The sequence below is a fragment of the Amaranthus tricolor genome, chromosome 6 (genome assembly GCF_026212465.1).
Source record: "Amaranthus tricolor cultivar Red isolate AtriRed21 chromosome 6, ASM2621246v1, whole genome shotgun sequence".
Taxonomy (NCBI): domain Eukaryota; kingdom Viridiplantae; phylum Streptophyta; class Magnoliopsida; order Caryophyllales; family Amaranthaceae; genus Amaranthus; species Amaranthus tricolor.
In genome coordinates, this window is record NC_080052.1 from 29,743,032 (window position 1) to 29,762,263 (window position 19,232).

The 19,232-nt window shown below is 30.2% G+C and overlaps 2 protein-coding genes and 1 non-coding gene across 3 annotated transcripts; all 3 read right to left on the minus strand.

Annotated features, from left to right (window-relative positions):
• Positions 1-980: 980 nt before the first annotated feature.
• Positions 981-1,052, minus strand: TRNAQ-CUG (transfer RNA glutamine (anticodon CUG)). The gene has a single exon. It is a non-coding gene; the product is annotated as a tRNA-Gln (tRNA).
• Positions 1,053-7,709: 6,657 nt separating this feature from the next.
• LOC130814898 (uncharacterized) lies at positions 7,710-9,019 on the minus strand. The gene has a single exon (XM_057681159.1). It carries the CDS (start codon positions 8,980-8,982, stop codon positions 8,140-8,142), a length of 843 nt encoding a protein of 280 aa, XP_057537142.1. The 5' UTR covers positions 8,983-9,019; the 3' UTR covers positions 7,710-8,139.
• On the minus strand, positions 8,977-18,359 carry LOC130814897 (lipoyl synthase, mitochondrial-like). The gene is made up of 4 exons (XM_057681158.1): positions 17,824-18,359; positions 15,482-15,693; positions 14,609-14,988; positions 8,977-14,509 (listed from the first exon to the last, which is right to left on the minus strand). Exons 1-4 carry the CDS (start codon positions 18,225-18,227, stop codon positions 14,378-14,380), a joined length of 1,128 nt encoding a protein of 375 aa, XP_057537141.1. The 5' UTR covers positions 18,228-18,359; the 3' UTR covers positions 8,977-14,377.
• Positions 18,360-19,232: the final 873 nt, after the last annotated feature.

A 19,232-nucleotide genomic window follows, 5' to 3' on the forward strand; every position in this document is an offset into this window, starting at 1 on the left:
AATTGTTGCTTGAAGCTCTTGGTTTGTTGATTAGTAAGAAATATAACAGATCTAGTCAACTATTATGAAAAAGCTCGACAAAATTAGTCATTTGTGAGTCTTTTGTTTTAGAGAGAAAAGTAAATTAAAAAGCCAAAATCTTATTCTTAACAACTTTGAGTAACACTTTTCAGTTGCTCAAGAAAACAAAAGCTATTTTAAAAATGAAAAATGATATATACAGTCTTAATGGTTGTATATAAAAAAAAATCTTGTATTTAATTTATACTCCCTCTTATTCATCTTAAGTGTCCCATTTACTTTATGCACTCTATCCAATGCACTCTATCCAATGCACTTATTCAATCCTTAATAAATTGAGTTATGTATAATTAAAAATTATAAAAAGTTGATATTAATAATCTTTACATCAAAACGAATCAAATAAGATCGCACATGATTATGTTTTAACTTATAGATTAATAATAAAATGCAATTTAAGAGTGATAAATGAACAGTATCTCAAAAGTAAATGGGACACCTAAGCTGAATAGGAGGGAGTATAATTTAATATTATTTTTATTTTGAAAATATAAACGTTTGATTATATTTAATTATTTTAACATTTATTCTTTCTTGAAAAAAAAGTCATTGTATAAATCATTAATTATTTTCAATTTTTAGATTAAATTCTATTGAAAATTTTAAAAAGTATTAATGATAAAGAAAATTTAATATTTTTTATTTACAGTTCTAAGCACCGTAAATATTACATTAAAAATTAATAAAAATAAGTTTTTAGGTATTTACCAATTACACATTGATCATATGTTCTACAATTAATAGCTCTTGGGAATTGGGAGAACCTTTGCCAATGAGTTTTCAGGTTAATGTTGATTTATAAGAGCATGTGATATCCAAAAAAAGGTAATTCAGCATGCAGGCAGCAGGATGTATGTTTACTGTAAGCAGTGTAAAAATTAGAGTAAAAGTGAAAAAAAAGGTCCCACCGAGATTTGAACTCGGGTTACTGGATTCAGAGTCCAATGTCCTAACCACTAGACCATGGGACCAACTTGAAAAGTGAAGTGAGACTAAGTTTAAATAGATTTAAATTTTCATTTTAACATGTACTTATATATGTAATTATATTAAATTGTAATAATAACAATAATTAAAAATGAGGCTAAAAAAATAAAATAAAATAAAAATGATTGATATTATCAGTGTTTGCAGCCAAGCCAACCTTAATATCAAGTTAAAGACCTCCAAAATGACGATGAATGCTTGTTTATAGTGATCGGTTAAATATTTTATTTGGTTAAGAAATACTAAAAAATAATAAACATCCGTATAAAGTCCAATTTTAATTCGTTGAAATATATGCTTTAGACAAAGAAGAATTAGGTCCATTTAAGAAAAAGTACTCAATGGTCCATTCCTTGGGGTATTTTACCTTGGGAGTTGCTCGTATAATTGGGCTTGTACATATTTATGAATAGAAAATTTGAATAAAATAAGATTATTTAACAACTTAATTCCAAAAATAAGCTTCGTGAAAACTTAATTCTCAAAATAAGTGTTCGTACATCCAAACGTAGCCTTGGAGTAAGTCGCTGTTACTAACAGCGAAAGACAAAAATTAATAAATAAATAAAAGCCATAAGTCGCTGTTACTAACAGCGACTTAGGTAGTTGATCAGTCAACTCCTTAAGTGTTGTTAGTAGCAGCGACTTTAAGGTTAATTGGTCAACTCTTTAATCTCGTAGGTTGGAATGAGGAAGTAGCTGAGAACTGGAAACTTAAAACACATTAAGTCGCTGTTACTAACAGGGACTTACTCCAAGGCTAAATTTGAATGTACGGACGCTTATTTTGGGAATTAATTTTCCACGAACCTTATTTTTGGAATTAAGTTGTTAAAACATCTTATTTTATTCAAATTTTCTTTTTGAATATATCTAATAGTAGCTTATTGGGCCTTTTATAGTATATGGTTTAAAATCACACTAATTCTTCATTGAGGTCATCTCACTGTGAATTGATTTTAATTGGGTCAGCTCAAATTATTTTAAAAATGTTGATTCCTATAGAAGTGTGAATTCAAATTTCATTATTTTTTATGTCTGTTTTTACTAATGTGCTGCTTGTATGGGCCCGTCTCATCATGATGAGACGGTCTCTTACAAGACTTGCTGCGTACAGCCCGTCTTTTATGAAATCGTCTTATTGTGAGATGGGTCTATATATATATATATATATATATATATATATATATATATATATATATATATATAAGCGATAAAATATGAATTTCCACGTTTATTTTTTAAATCGTTTAGAGTGACCCATATAAAGTTGCTTCACACTAAGACGATCTCAATAAAGAATTAGTGTACCATAAAATGCGTTTTATATTTGATTTAATAGTCTAACTGATAAAAAAATACTATTATATACACTTCAATCTTATTAAGAAATGTTATTAAGAGACAATCTCGCATAATACTAACTTAAAAAGGTTTGAGCAGTCAACCAAGGAATGATGGTCTAAACTAGGAAAACGAAAATGAGCAAGAGAACAATAAAGCTTATCAAAGGGGATATGTTTTGGTAATGAAAGACAACAAAACGCGACAACAGTATATCCTTACATTATTGAAAGTTATACATAAATTGAAATGGAAGAAGTGTATCTACACTTAGAAAAGCAAATCACAATTGTTTTGGAGTTAATTTCTCAATAATGTATCTCAATTGAAGTATATATACTATTATTTTTAGAAAAATTCTCACTGTATAGAATTTTTTTTTAACGATCTCTCATTCACTTACTTTACCCTATTTATATTCTATACCAAAAAATATTATATAAAAGAAAAAAATTTCAAAATATATATTGTTTGATTTAATAAGAGAATATATACTACCTTCGTTTCAATTTACTTGCAAAATTTGTTTTTTCATGCAGTTTAATGTACTGATTTAATCTTAAATATCTGAAATTATATACTCCCTCCTATTCAGCTGAACTGTCCCATTTGACTTTTCACACTTGCCGAGGCAACATTTTAACTCTTAATATCTCAAATTATGCTTAATTAAAAATTATAAAAAGTTGATATTAATAATCCTTGTATTGAGACGAATCAAACAAGATCCCATATGACTATGTTTTAACTTATAGATTAAGAGTAAAATACAAATTAAGAGTGATAAGTGAATAGTGCCAAAAAAAAATGGGACAATTCAGCTGAATAGGAGGTAGTATAATAAAAAAATTATAAAAATTGGTTATTAATGATTATTGCATTGAGACGAATCAAACAAGATCCCACTTGACTATGTTTTAACTTATAGATTAAACACAAATCACAAACTAAGGATGATGAGTAAATAGTGCAATATTTTTAATGTTGCTAGTAATTTAGAACGGAGAAAGTATATAATTGTTGAAAACTTTTCCATCCAATCAAACAAGAGATAAATAATAAATTTATGCATTTTTTATTTGAAAAACAATTTTCATATCAAACTATTTATAAAAAATCGTCTTGTCAAAATGAAGTCTCTCTTAATTGAAGTATGAGAATTTAAATATATTAAATATGGTAAAATCTAATTAAATTCGTTTCAAATTCTAAATTTTTGTGATTCATCAGGACCACTCGTCACTCTAAATTTGTGACCGACAAACATGGCTTCAGCAAACATCACTATTCAAACCAAAATGAATCTTTTACAGTTTTATTTAGAGTAGATCGAGGCATCGAGCATTCACCTCTGTATACAACTTTGCTACTATTTTTATTTTCGTTTTATGTTACATATTTAGTCAAATTACTCGAGTCATGGTATAGGGAGACTCTAGCATAGATTCGTCCACCAATCAAAGACTGACACATAAAAATAGTAATTTTTTTTTTTTTTTTTTTTTTTTTGTGTATAGGTTAAGTTGAGAGATGGGAAATGATATAGAAAAATGGTATATATTTCAAGCCTTGAATCGAGAAAAAACCCGTCATGATTAATTAAGAGGTAGTGTATTTCTATGAATGAAGGCTGATTTTCATTTTTCAGTAAATATTCTCTTGTATCTGTGCATACATTCATGGGCATTGGCAATTTGGCATGAACTAACGAAATGGATTTATATGAACAAATGGTAATAAGGCAGGCAGCAGCAGTACACCAAATCATACAGCAAATCTTTCCTTTTCTAATCTGTTTCTGTTATTACACCCACATGGAATTATGAAGATTGGAGAATAGTCCATAATATATCATATTCATATCCGTGAGCTCATGAGATGTTAGTATGTTACTCTACTATCTAGTCTCTTTCAATGAATGTTCAAAACTTTGTCTCATTTTTCCTTTTCTTTTTTTTTTTTAATTTGACTATTGATTGGAGATAATTTCAATTCAATTCTCGAGTTCTAAAAGTTTGTTTGGTTTTGGAATTACAAGGTAATCTAAACGAAAGGTAAGACGAGACGAAAATTGAAATTTATAGCTTAATTAATTGAAATAATTATCATCCTATAGCTATTATTAGGAAATACTCTTATGACTTGAAATTTTCTTTTGTTTGTTTTTTACATACTCTTTGAGTCTTCATTTAGACACTATTTCTAGACTTTTAATAATACAATATAAGTATATAATCGTAAAAATTGATGTAAAATAATGGGAATAAAATTTATTTTAAAAGCTCGACTGATATAAATTTAATTATTTTACATAGTATTAAAAATTAAAATTAAGTCACGATTTAAGTTAACTTACCTCTTATATTGAGTGAAATATTTAAAATAGGGATGAGGGTTAGAAGATTAATCAGTTCATTGATGCATGCTTTGACAAAAGCCTTATCATACAACATTCAGAGTCGGTCAACACATGTGACAAAGGGCAGCAATGAATGCCAAGGACCCAACATCACATAATTACGTAGCTGCAAAGCAAGTGTGCAGTACGTAAATGAAAATATGTCGTTCAAATTGACGAAAATTGCGTTTTCATGTACAATTTCGATTTGGCACATAAGGTAGAAAATTTGATATAATAAATTAAAGTAATGAGATATTCAGAATATTTGTAATAGCTTATATTTATAATAACATAAAAATATAGGTAAAGTAAAAGAGGCAACACATTGTTATGAATTGCTTATCTATAAAAATAACACCCGATCTTATAATAGATACGATTCACAAAGCTAACAACCAATAAAAAGATAGCGGCATGAAATTCAAAGGAGAATCATGTTGTTGCAAAATAGTAACACAAATATGATAACAATAAATGAAAAAGTTATTGGAAAATAATGTGTCTAAAAAGGAAAGAAAAGAGAAATATAAAGAAGAAACACTCTTATACACCACTAGTCCACTACTAATGCTCGTAAAAATAAAAATATATATATATAAAATGTAAAAATGGTGGAGCCATATAAAAAATAAAAATAGTCAAAATTCATTATGGAAGACTAAAATAAAATATTTCACAAATTAAGATATATAGACGAGTAGTATTTTTGTTTAATTTAGACATTCAACATGGCTATGGCCTTTCAAAAAGAAAAAGGATTCTCTTTGTGAAAAAATATGATCACTTGCCTACTTTCTGGTGAGGACAAGAAAATCTATTACTTCCACACATAAACAAACAAAAAAAAAATTAGTCATAATAATAATAATAATAATATAAAGCACCATAATCATTAGGAGGGAGTATTTCAATCTTGTGATCTTCTCTACCATTGACTAATTGACTTCCATATTATATACTTCAAGTCTCCAACCTATGATTAAGGTGATTGTGATATATTAGTATTATATTTTAAATTTATTCAACAATATTCTTCTCATTTAAAACATTTCACTATAAACACTGTTTGATTATGATTTTTGAGAGATACAAAACATATAATATTCATAAGAGATCTTGTTAAATTTGTCTTAATATATGCTTTATTATCATTTTTTTATAATTTTTTATTATTTTTTATGATGCGTCATTAAAGATATTAAGGCTTAAAAATTAATTTGAAAACTATTAAAAAAAATAAACGTAAAGAAAAAAAGAACAAAAGGAGTAATTGATACTGGAAAAAAAATATTATTAAAAGGTAAAAAACCAATTGAATCAACTAACGATGGCAAAACAATATCTAGGCGTTGGTGGATTAATAAGAGCTAGTGTCCATATATAGAATGGAAAAGATAACAAATCTTTATTGAATTCAACTACTGCCATTTGCATTATGCTTTATGCACTATAATGAATGGTTTCTATTAGGATTTTGACTTTGGAGTGGATATGAAAAAATATTTGGGATCTAGGCATAAATTCTTTAAAAGATTTTAAGCTTAAGCTAAAATAAAAATAAGATAAATACAGTTTTTTTTAAATAGTTTGAAAGTGAAAAAAAATATTTTTATGTTTGAAGAATATTAATTAACTTATATAAATCACATTGTACAACTTTATAAGAAGTTGAGGAGGTTTGCTAGGTAAATAACGGTATTTTACCAATTTGCTAAGTCATTTGTAAGTGGCAAGTATTTATTGTGACTTTAATGAATTTGTTTATCTTTTTTTATTTTGATTATTTTATTAGTTTTTTATTTATCGTTTTATGGTGATTTACAAATAACCGTGATTAACTTAAATTTTCTAGAAGTTGAGACCTATCCATTTCCCCCTTGAGAATTTTTTTATGTAACATTATTTTTATCATATTTTTATTATTGATAAATACCATCATATTCAATCTATTTTCCCTTTATTTTATTCACAAATGAACTTGATTATGTAATTTAAGTCTAAATGCAGACAAAAAAATTTATTTTCATTCAATTCAACCACTCCAATATATTTCAATTTGAATATAAAACAATGACTCAAATTATGATATACAAAAAAAAAATCAAATTTCTTAACGTGCAATTTGTGTTTAGAAAAGCCCTTTAACACCTCAGTGAGTAAATAAGGTAAATTTACAATTTTCACTTAATTTAACATTTGTTACTCCTAACAAACCATAAACTTCCCATGAAAAGTTGTGTTTATGACATGATAATTGTAAAATATGGGCCCTTAAACATAAAAGTTGTTTTTCCGATTAGACAATCAAAAAGCGTGATATTGTATTGGTGTTGAACTAATTTCAAATCTGGCATTTAATTTGCCCAAAATTTCCATTTCAGTAGATAAGATGTTGCATTTATATTTTTATAAATAATAATAACAATTCCACCATTTATTACTCAATATAATCATTTTTTATTCATAAATACTCTATAGTTTTAACTTACAATACCCAAGTTTCCGAGCAAAACGATCGGACTATGGAGTATTCTACGTAGGTCTCAAGAAAAACCTTCAGACCTAAATAGAGAAATACTACAAGTACACTATTTGATCAATCAAAATTCATATTTTCTGCACAAAATCAATTTTTACACTATTTATCATTTTATGATAATTTACTTATTTTGGTATCAATTTTTACACTATTTATCATTTTATGATAATTTATTTATTTCAATTACTATACAAGAAAAAAAACATAATTATGTGAAATTTTATTTTATTCGTCTCGCCACATAATTTTATAAAATCAAACTTTTATAATTCTTAATTATGTACTAATATAACTTTAAATATAAACGATCCGACAAACGTATTAGATTATGCAAAAATTCATCTGGTGCAGATAATATGCGACGAGAGGAAATATATAATAATAACTTACTAAAAAGATACAATATTTATATTAAAACAGTTAGTTAACAACATTTATCCCATTTGAAATCAACTCCTGATATTCTATTCTACTAATTACTGTTACCATTTACAATTACAGGCACCAAAATAAACATTACAAAGACAACATTAAACATAATTATCTCTTAAAAAAAACCCAAAAGCCATTAGATCAAAGCATTACCCTAATAAATTACCATTCTATTTGCAATATTTTTGCCCAGGATTACCTTAATATTTATCATCTCTATGCGCGATTTACTATAATCAACCTTATCGTAAGAAGTTATTTTCGATTGACTTCTTTTTAAACATCTACCGGACCAAATTTAAAAAATCGAATATAAACAAACTTATTCTAAGAGGTTAATTCCGATAAAACCAGATTAGAGGAAAATAAAACACTCTAAGGAAACCAGTGGATTCTCAAGTGACTCTTTAGGACCTTGCCATTCTTCACTCTCTCTCCTCAATTCTTCATGTTCTACCTCTTTTCCTTCCATCTCAGGGGCATGGACCATTCTAACCCGACCCGGTGACGGTCCATTCCTTCTTGCGGACGGGCTTCGGCCCACATTACCCCTCATTCCTGGTGACTGAGACCTCCGGCCCACATTATCTCTGCCCGTTTCTCTCTTAGGCCCACCCTGACTCGGATTTCTTTTGCGGGTCGGGGATGATTCGGGCCGTCTTCTAGCGGGTGATCTACCTTGATTCCTAACGGCATTATTATTATAACATGGGTGAGGAACGTAATTACCATTATACCCCTGAGATCTATACAGTCTTTGACCAGGGATATTTTCTCTACTGTATAACAATTGTTGATGGTCATCTTCATCCTTTACTGTAGAAATACTCTCACTAAAACTACACATTTCGGATACTTCAGAGATCTCTTCTGGTGTACACGGATCCGGATCTGGATCCCGATTGGGTACTTTCTGCTCCAAATAATCCTTCTTTGGAGTAAGAAGTAAGATTTTTGCTTTTATGGGATCTTCTACATCAAGAGCTTGCTTTCTTGGGCTTTCAGGCCTGGAACTGGGCCTGGACCTGGGCTTGGGTTTGGGCTTAGGGGCTTCAGAGAGGACTTCTTTTACTGCTTCTTCTTCAGCTCTTGGTGGAGATTTTGAAATACATGGAAACTGATGGGAATTTGAGTTATGTTCAAGTGAAGAATGTTTAGAAAGGGGTGGTTTTATATGGGTACTTACACAACAACCCATTTTAGTTTCAAAAATGGGAGACTTTGAGGGTTTTTTTTTGGAGATTTGAGTGAGAAATTTGGCTAAGGAAAGAAAATGGTTGGGGGTTCCATTAAAGTGTAAGACAGAGAAGAGGAGGAGGTAGAAGAAGAGTTGGAATGAGGAGAAGGGTCAATGTAATAGGGAGGTGTTCATTTATTGGGAGAAAAGGGAAGCAAAGGGTGTTTTTAGACTTTTAAGAAAAGAGTAGAAGAGGAGAGAGTGAGGAGTGGGCCCAAATTTTGTCCTTTCAGGCCATGCTTGCCTGTTTTCCCAATGCCAAAGTTACCCCATGGTTTAAACTTGCACAAACTCTATGAATTATTAGTTGGTGGAATATTATATTAATTATTATAGTTTTGAAGTGATGATTATAATTTTAAAGTTTTTAGTTATAATATTAAAACGACTAATTATATGAATTTATATTTTGGAATGGAGGAAATATGACTGTATATTTGCACTTAATTTTTATATCAATTAAGAAAAAAAATGGCAACTATTAAATTATACTTTATTAAATCAGCAGGAATATTGATATTGATTTTAATAGGAGTAATATGTATCCACAAAGATATATAGGGTGTGTGTGTCATTGTACATATCCTACTTTTCACAGATCCATAGGAGCATCAATAATCCGCATAATGACATAACTTAAAATGGAGACAAAAAATTGGATTAGTGTCATTGTATTTAGTTACATCCTTGCCTTCAACTTTTAAAGTATGATCTTCTTTTTTTGTTAAATTTTCTATAAATTTAAAAGAGTAGGAGAATGAATAGCCCACATAATCAAATAGCAAATCACAAAGATATAGGACTAAATAGATTTTTCTCTAATTTTTTGACAAATACATAATTGTACCGGAAAATTTCATACACATAATATGAAAAAAAAAATCCTTAATTATGTGTGACTTTTAAACCTTACATTCTTTTTGGATTTAGGCAAGTGAACCACTCATACAATCCTTTGTCAAGAAACCAACTCAAATTAACATTTAAACTGATAGTTGAAGTCTCATAAATTAATGTTACAAAACTAAACATGCCCTCTCATACAAGAGCTTTTTGGGTAAAAAGTGTGGATACAAAACAGACTCTCCTCATACCTGCCGTGACATAATCCACTGAATTTGAGGGTCGATTGAAATTCAAATTCATGATCATTTTGTCAGATTAGCTCTAATCAAAAACTTAAATTGATAGTTAAAGCCTCGTAATATCTTATATATACTCTAACAACCTTAACTTAACCTGGGCACAATCAACCTCAATTCTTGTAAACTCAGTCTGTCAATAAATTATCCTATATTATAATCACCATTTTAATCTAAAGCAGAATATTATTAAAGAAAAAAGTAAACTCCTTTAACATTTTACTATAAGAACATTAACATAGAGGTTCCTTCCCAACTTTCTGCAGTGTTAAGGAAAAATCAGAGAATATTCGAAATGTTTAATGTCCTAAATTTGGAATTGATTCCCATTTTCATCTTATAAATATCTATATAATTATTAAACAGCATAATTACAACAAACAGCAAATCCATCCATATATTATATATGCAAATTAACTTTACATACTGGTTCTTGGATTCCATTTCATCAGATAACACTATAACAGACTTTCAGTCAACAGTCAACTAAAGTATTGTATTGTATTGTATTTTTAAGGAGTATTTTATACAGTCTTTGGCTAGATCTGATTCTATGATTCTGTATTTCTTATCATGTAGGACACTAGGATTATTTTTTTGGGAGTGTATAGAAATAAATCGAAGAATGACTATATCCCATGTTATTTTAAATCTACTATGTACTTATGAATTTATGATGCACACTGCACACATACTCCATTATCGTCTCTAACAGCTTATTTAATTGTCCGTTTTAAATGTTGAAAATGGTGACGAAAAATCAGTATAATTTTATTCAGATAATCTCTTTACAAGTTTACTTATCATATTTGATTTATTTTCACAAAATATTTTTTGCATTATCATTAATTTAGAGATGTGATATTATGTGATAATGAAAATTTATGATAAAAAAACTTTTTTAAAATTAAAATTTCATCACCATAAAAATAATATCAAAACTTACACGGCAAATTATCCACATCACGAAATTTGTTACCAACAACATACGTTCTATTGTTTGCATGTGGAGCTATAGAATAAAGTGTGGAATGGGCGGCAACTCACAAGTCATTATTATAGACAAAGGGAGTTATTATGTACATATAGTCTCCGAAAGAATTATACTCTATTCCCTCTCTTATGTATGGTTTACATTATAGAGAAAATAGTTGTTTTTAATAAAAAGATGGATAATGGTAATAAATAAATAAAAAATAAATTGTGTGGATGAAATTAAAAAAGAGTTAAAATGTATAGATAAGATTAGAAGGACCGATGGGCCATAATTAAAAAATAAAAATTATGCAAATTAAATAGAACGGATCAAAATAAAAATTAATGCAAATTAAATGAGACATAATACAATGTAATAACAAGAGGAGATGGTAATTGGGATTTGGGCGTTTCAACCTTGAAGTGATCATTAGATGTTTCGGCAATGTTCTAGAAGTGAATTCAATGATCTAGAAGACGAATTTAGTTTGCTCCTAATTTATGGATGTAAAGAAAAAAAAAAGGTTATGATCTAATTTATATTTTTGGATCCGAGGAAAGAAGAGGCTACGTAAAAATCAAATCTAGACTTTATCCGAAAAAGTGATACTTACTCTATAACTATAATAACAAATCTTTGTCAAGCAGGAGCTAGTCAAACAAAAACGAATTCCTACAAATCAAAATGATGATTTTCTCATCTGCCAACCTTCTTAAGTGGTTTCTAATTGTTTTTATCATTCTACATTCATACCCAATCCCTATCTGTACAGCCTCAAATTAATTATAGCAACCAACTAAACTGGCCATAATTAAACAATATTCATGATACGAATAACCAGAAATTGTAATAATCTTTTATCAGTAGATTTTGTTTAATTAACCCTAAACTTGCATTAATGATCAAACAATGCTATTAACATCCATATCATTTCTACCATGGACTTCACATAGGATAAAAGGATCGGAATATCCTTGAGGACTACTATAAGATAGGAGTATCTTACAAAACCATTCTAGAAGTTACAAGTTGCAACAATTTAGACTTTTGGTTAAGTCAATATTGTGTCGGAAGAATCATCTCTCATTCGATATATGCTAGTGTTCTCGCTTTTGCTAGGTGGTCAGCGAGAGGTTTTAGCCTTAGACGGTAAAAAAAAAAAAATGAGACAACATATAATCTAAATAGAATTTCCCGTTTACTCGATGCTAGTTTATGAATATTACTTTAACTGCAATAACACCGCAAAATATTAATCCCAAAATATTGGAAACATCTAGGTCGGCGGAAATCAGTTTAAGTGATTGTCCACATAACACATAAAAATATTACATCAAAGAGTAGGAAAACATGATAGAAGTACACATCAATCAAACACACCATAGCTGAACTGCTGTAAAAGATGAGCTTGCTTTAAAGATTTACCTTAGCTTAAAATGTACTCCAATATTTGCCCATTTAATTTATTAATTTTATAAAGCAACCGAGGAGAACATTTAGGAAAAACTGATGGTAGTACATTCATACTTTCTAGAAATATCAATTGGGAATCATTCCTTTAGCAACTAAAATCCTTTTAAATAGTTAAAAACTAAACATTCCTATTTTTATAGTTGACTTTCTTGTTTCTTTAATTTAATCCCTTTTTCTATACAAACAAAGCATTTAATTAATTAGCAAATCTTTGCATGAGACTTATATGGCCCATACAATTAATTTGTGTTCTAGTTGATTTAGGTAATTAGTTTTATAATGGCCCATACAATCAACCTGTTTTTCTAATTTAATACTTAAAGATTTTATGTGATTAATTTAAAGTTATAAACGAATCATTTTAACTCTATAAAGAGTAATCACTTTCTAACAGTAAAAGATTACTTTAAGGTTATAAATAATCACTTTAAGATTATAAATGATTACTTTAAGATTGTATGTGAACATTTTAAAGTTGCAAATGATCGCTTAAAACTATAAAAAGTAATCACTATAAAACTGTTAGTGTACATTAGGCAAGTTCAATATAGATGATCTCACCGTGAGACCAATCATTTGAGAATATGTGTTAATTATTCACTTTAAAAAAAAGTATTTAATTCTAATAAAACCCGATAATGTTAGACACTATAAATTTAATTTAGAAACTATCTCTCACAAGATTAGCTATTAATATTATTAATAAGAAAACTTGCACGTGACACGCTGAACTTTGGCCAAAACAAATTTATTGGGTCAAATTTCAACAATTACATTGTTTGGAATAATCTTTGAAGCATTCCTAGAGTTGACATGGTTGTAGATGTGGCAGCACAATTAACATTTCTTTTTGAATTTTAATTTTAAATTCATTTCATTACATATTTAGTTTTCAATTTAATTATTTATTATATTTTTTCCTAATAAATAATTCATTTTAATTTATTCTAAAAACAATATTTTGGAAAACTTAATCATTTCTTCTTTAAATTAGTTAATTATAATGATTTAGTTTTCAATCTAATTTTACTATTTTGAATTAGGGTTAAATAAAAATTAAAATCAATTCAAAAACATTTTAAAGCACCACCCCAATTGCCCACCTCTCGAATGAACCCCTTTTCCTCGCCTGAAACAACTTCCCCCTTCCTTTCCGTCACCCGAAACAACCCCTTCCCTTCTCCTCTCAAAACAAACCCTTCCCCCACCCCTTCCTCGCCTAAAACAACTTCCCAATACAACCCAGATTAAAATTAACGACCACCCCACGCCTGAATTGAAACAGCTTCTCCCACCCCCTCCCTCGCCTGAAACACTTTCCCTTCCCTTCCCTAGCATGAAACAACCCCTTTCCTCGCCTGAAACACTTTCCCCATCCCTTTTCTCGCCTAAAACAACCCGATTAAAATTACACGGATGAACAAAAAATAATTCAAACTAGTGGTTGCATTTATAATAATAGCATATTAATGACGTTATGACTTGAAAAAAAGTCTCAAAATAAAAAAAATTTTTGATGATATTTTACTTTGAGCCTTATTAATATCACCGATAAAATATTTAAGCCAAAAAAACTTTTATTTATCACCTTGAAAATTACAGGGTGAAAAAAGGCACTTGGAAGTTAGGAAGAACAGTTTTTCATCGTAGGCAAGTTAAATATTTCAATGAGTATTCATCAGGTAAGGAAATATACAAAGAATCATACAAATGCAGGAATTGAATTGTTGTTGAAAGGAAGTTTATAGATTTAACCTCCAAAAATTCAGGAGCTTGAAGCCTCCAATGGAGCAGAGGATGAGTTTGCTCGATCTGCATCTATCATCGACTTGATGTAGAACTCACCAGCTTTGTATGAAGATCGCACCATGGGACCAGAAGCCACATACCGAAATCCCTGCAAAATATTTAAATTGTTAAAAATAGAGAAGCAGTTTAAGCTTGAAGAGCATATAAATCCCTTTATGTAACAGCCTCAACAAACATCAGAGCATACCATTTCCATTCCGAGAACTCGGTATTTTTCAAATGCTTCTGGAGTTATATATTCGGATACTGGCATGTGCCGCTTTGTAGGTCTCATATACTGGCCGAAGGTAATCACGTCAACACCAGCAGCTCTCACTTTTTCCATAGTATTGACCACTTGGTCGGGTGTTTCTCCACATCCCAACATTATCGATGTCTTGGTTAGGGTACCAACAGGAGCATATTCTTTAGCTAACTTTAGAACATCTATAGATTGCTTGAAGTTAGCACGATGATCTCTAACTACACTCTGAAGCTCTGCAACTGTCTCAATATTGTGAGCAAACACGTCTAAGCCCGATACAGAAACTTTCTTAACACAGTCAGGATCTCCACGGAAATCAGGAACTACACAAATAACAAGAAGTTGAGTAACGAAAACGAGTATTAAGAATGAAGCAAGTGAACAAGACAAAAACTTAACAGCAAGGACGCTCAAGGATGATGCATATAAAGGCATAATCAACTGTTGCTGTTAAGCTACTACTATTCTATACTGATCTTCAAAGCCTTGTACAAAATTTCAAAATTGATTAAAAAAAGCTAAAGAGATAATTTAAAGCAATGCAATTATTTTCAACGCATAACCAACTGCATTGTTACTGGTGCGGTTGCTCTTGGTACAGTTTTCCAAAAAGAACATGAGCTCGTAGAACACATGGAAGAACTATGAAGCAGCACGAAACTCACAGCGTAAATCAGACGATATTGATAAACAAGAGCTCTCAAACAGACATATAATTTGGTTAAAATTTTTGTTTCGATATTTAAAAAGCAACTCCCAAAGACTCGAATATACAAAATTTAAATAAATTAAACAGCGCATCAAGGTTTCTAGTACCAAGGGCCTCTATCAGCATAGTTGGCTTTAAGGTTTTCAGCTTCTGCACAGTCTCAGCAAAGTGACCACTGCCCTGATCAGGTAAATCATCTCGATCAACACTTGTAATGACTACGTAATCTAAGCCCCAGGATGCAATAGCTTCCGCAACATTGGTTGGTTCATTTGGATCCGGAGGGGGAGGAGATCTAGATGTCTTGACATTACAGAATCTGAAAATCAACATATATTTAATGTTAAAAGCGTAAGGGCAAACAAGATGCTTATACGGCAAATCATCCACGAAGATAAAGCTAACATGAATTGTCAATTAAAACAAACAATCACTGGAAATAAATATTTGCTTCAATCAAATGATAAACCATTAATGAGGCTGGAAGACTATCACAATTCAAGGTTGACCCATAAAAGGCACAATAGCTGCCAGCTCTAGCAAAAAATCAAGGGCTACATTCAAATGCCATCTGCCAATGCTCTCTGATCAAAATATCAACAACACCATGACCATTGGTTTCAAGCCAAGCAATAGGTTCTATAAAAGTAGACTACCCATATTGCACATAAAGCAAGTCAGTTTCATATGTACCAAGCATAGCATGACTCACTTGTCAAGGATATCCAACTACAAAATTTTGACCAAGAAAAATCGCAAGGTTTGTTGAAAGAACGTAACACCTATGTTCAATGTTTATTGATGTGGTTGCCTGCTTTTACAGTCATGATCTCATGCTCTTAATTTGCAAATTGTCAATCAGAAATCTCAAAATGACAAACGATTTGTCATTTACATGATTTAAACTACTGGCCTTATCAGCAGTGTGATTTACTGAAATCTAGATGAAGTGAAGCAAACACAAGAGTGACGGATAGTGTTTTCTTAGTAGGGGTTGAAAATGAAAACAATGAGGTTCCCAGAGTACTAAAGTTTCAGCTTCTCAGTTTCCTCCTTGATTAAGATGTCCTCTCTTGACAATCCAAAAATGTCCCAGCTTTTATCTAAAATTCCTAGATGCTACACGCTTTGAGTTTCTAAAAAATACTGCAATTTTTACTTTATTTTAAATATTAAATATCTTTTTTGTGTATAATTTATTATCTTCTGATAAAGTATGTTTTCTCAAGGTTTACTTTTGCAAAAGTAGGCAGTGAATAACATTTCCCTAATGTTCCATTTACGGTGTACCACATAGCCAATGCCTAAACAAAGCATAATCTATTCAGCTTGAAGGTTTTTAAAGATAAGACATCTCTAATAAAAATGAAGACATATCAACATGCATAGGGCACAGCATTAGCCGATTAGCCTCAAGGTTGCGAAGTTGGATAACCAACACCCAACTTAGCTCGAGCCCACTATATTATTTTTATTCGTAACAAGGAAACTCCATTGACCTTAACAAACCAATTAAAGAAGATTGAAACTTCACAAAAGAGTCCAGTACTCTATACTCAAAACAATTAGCCAGCCACACCATCACAACTATTTCTAATCAATTGCCCATTCACACTCCAGCATTGACAATATTCTAAAGGTAACACATCTCCAACCACAATCATTCTTTCACCTCAACAATATACACTCAGTAAACAAAAAGGCTTCCCCATCTGCACATCTTCAATTTCAAAATTTCTACTGCTGCCACCCACCAGTTTCAGCTGTGTATCATGACTACTCCACTTGATACCCATAGCCATACTACTATACTAAGGACAATAGAGGGTACTCACTTAATACAACCATCTTATCATAACCTACAATTTTGTCACTTCCTGTCTCCATCTGACTTGGTGGAACCTAGCCACAAATTAGGTAATCTTTTTAAAACGCAAATCTTTCATGATACTTGAAATCATTAATACTCAGTAAAATCCAGTTAACAAATTCTTTCATTTCAACACACTTCAATGTATTTCATAAAAATTGTAAGACAACAATTTATCTACCAAATCACCAACACAAGTATAAGTATAACCACCAATTGCATAATAATTAAATCCAAAGTGATAACAAATTTTTAATTTCCAAATCTATAGCAAACAATATAAACAATGAAAACGCCACAATTCTTACCATTTTGATTCCAACCATCAACATATTAATATTCATATATCTTATCATAAATTTACAAACAATACATACAAATTCTCAGCAACTATCTAAATCAACAAAATCAAATCAATATTTTGATTAGCAAAAAAATCCTACAAGAGATTGCTATTCATGCATCTTATCACTATTTCACAAACAAACCTTACACTATTTCACAAACAAACCTTACAAAATTCTAGGTTATCATCCAAATCAACAAAAACCAAATCATTGATCAATATAAAAAAAATACCTACAACCGCGGGTACAAGTATCACCCAAAATCATAATCGTAGCAGTAGCGGTACCAGTTTCTCCACCAGACCAACATTCCCCTAAATTAGGGCAACGAGCTTCTTCACAAACAGTATGCAACTTCAATTCCCTCAATTTCTTCTTAATTTTGGTATATTTTTCACCACCAGGAATCGATTCCTTCATCCATTTAGGTTTAGGAAGAGGATTCTTCTTAGTTCCGACTTCGACGGAGTACTCCTCATTTCTCTGTAATTGAATGAAATCGTTCAGGGTTGGGGATTCTTCCGCTAATCGACGACGGAGAGAATCTAGGGTTTGTGCGGGAGGAGAGAGAGTTGAATTTGAGCGGAATTTATGGTGGTGGAGATGGCGGAGGAACGATGTCAGTCGTGGGTTCATTTTTCGTTTTAACTTTAAAGTTGAGTTTGTTGGGTTGGTGTTCTGCTCTATTTTCGACTGTACATCGTTTTATTTTTAAAAAGAATGTTTAAATGATGCTCTATTAAAGTATTACAATTTGTACAAGTCCGTTCTTAATTACTTGCATTTTTTAGAGATTATGAGTATGTTTAATATGTTCGACTGTATAAGACCTTAAAAATTAAAGGCCTTAATATTATATTCCGTGATATATATTAAGTGTTAAATAATATAAAATTTTTAGAAAAATATCATACTTTTTTAAAAATGCATGAGGACTTCAAAAAATTTGTGAATTTTTACTACACCTATGATTATTATCTATTTTATCCATTTTAAATAATAGGTGAAAAATTAATGAGGTAATGAATGAAAGTAAAAACATTTCAAAAAAAAGTAATGAATAAATTAGAGAATTATTGCGTTGATTTTTGCCAAAAGAAAACTAAAATAGTACAGATATTGTAGAAATAACCAAAATAGATAATGAGTGTAAATATTATAAAATAGAGTACATATTAGATTAAAGTGGAAAAAAATATGTAGATAAGCATTTTTAAAAAAAATGATAATGTTACAAATAAAAGAGAAAACTAAAATGCAAATATTATGAATATTGGCAAACTCGAGTATTATCCAAACAAGAAATTGTTTTAAAGTTTCCTCCTTTCCTTTCCATCTCGTCACTCTCTCCCCTTTCCTTTTGCCTTTTGATTTCTAAAATATTATCCAAATGGCATAAATGAATTTTAAGACATTGGCAAATTATATTTAGGTTGCTTAGTTACTTTCTATTTAGCAATTTTAAGAAACTTGTGTGGTTGTGCAGGAGTTTAGATCACACTAGTGGAAGGACTACCTCACGTTCTCGGGTCGTGGACGATTGATCTCTATAACGCTTTCCATCTAGGTATTTTAAGTGTCTTTTGCACTTTCTCCTTTCTTCACCGAAACAATAAGAAAGGCTTATGATTTTTGGTTCTA

What these genes read in the sequence shown, in the direction of transcription:
- LOC130814897 (XM_057681158.1), bottom strand. Translation starts at nt 18,227, where the DNA reads ATGAACCCACGACTGACATCGTTCCTCCGCCATCTCCACCACCATAAA. An exon ending in ACTTGTACCCGCGGTTGTAG is followed by an intron (nt 15,694 to 17,823) that starts GTATTTTTTTTA and finishes GTTGATTTTCAG; the next exon opens with ATTCTGTAATGTCAAGACAT. An exon ending in GAGTTCTCGGAATGGAAATG is followed by an intron (nt 14,510 to 14,608) that starts GTATGCTCTGAT and finishes AATATTTTGCAG; the next exon opens with GGATTTCGGTATGTGGCTTC.
- LOC130814898 (XM_057681159.1), bottom strand. Translation starts at nt 8,982, where the DNA reads ATGGGTTGTTGTGTAAGTACCCATATAAAACCACCCCTTTCTAAACAT.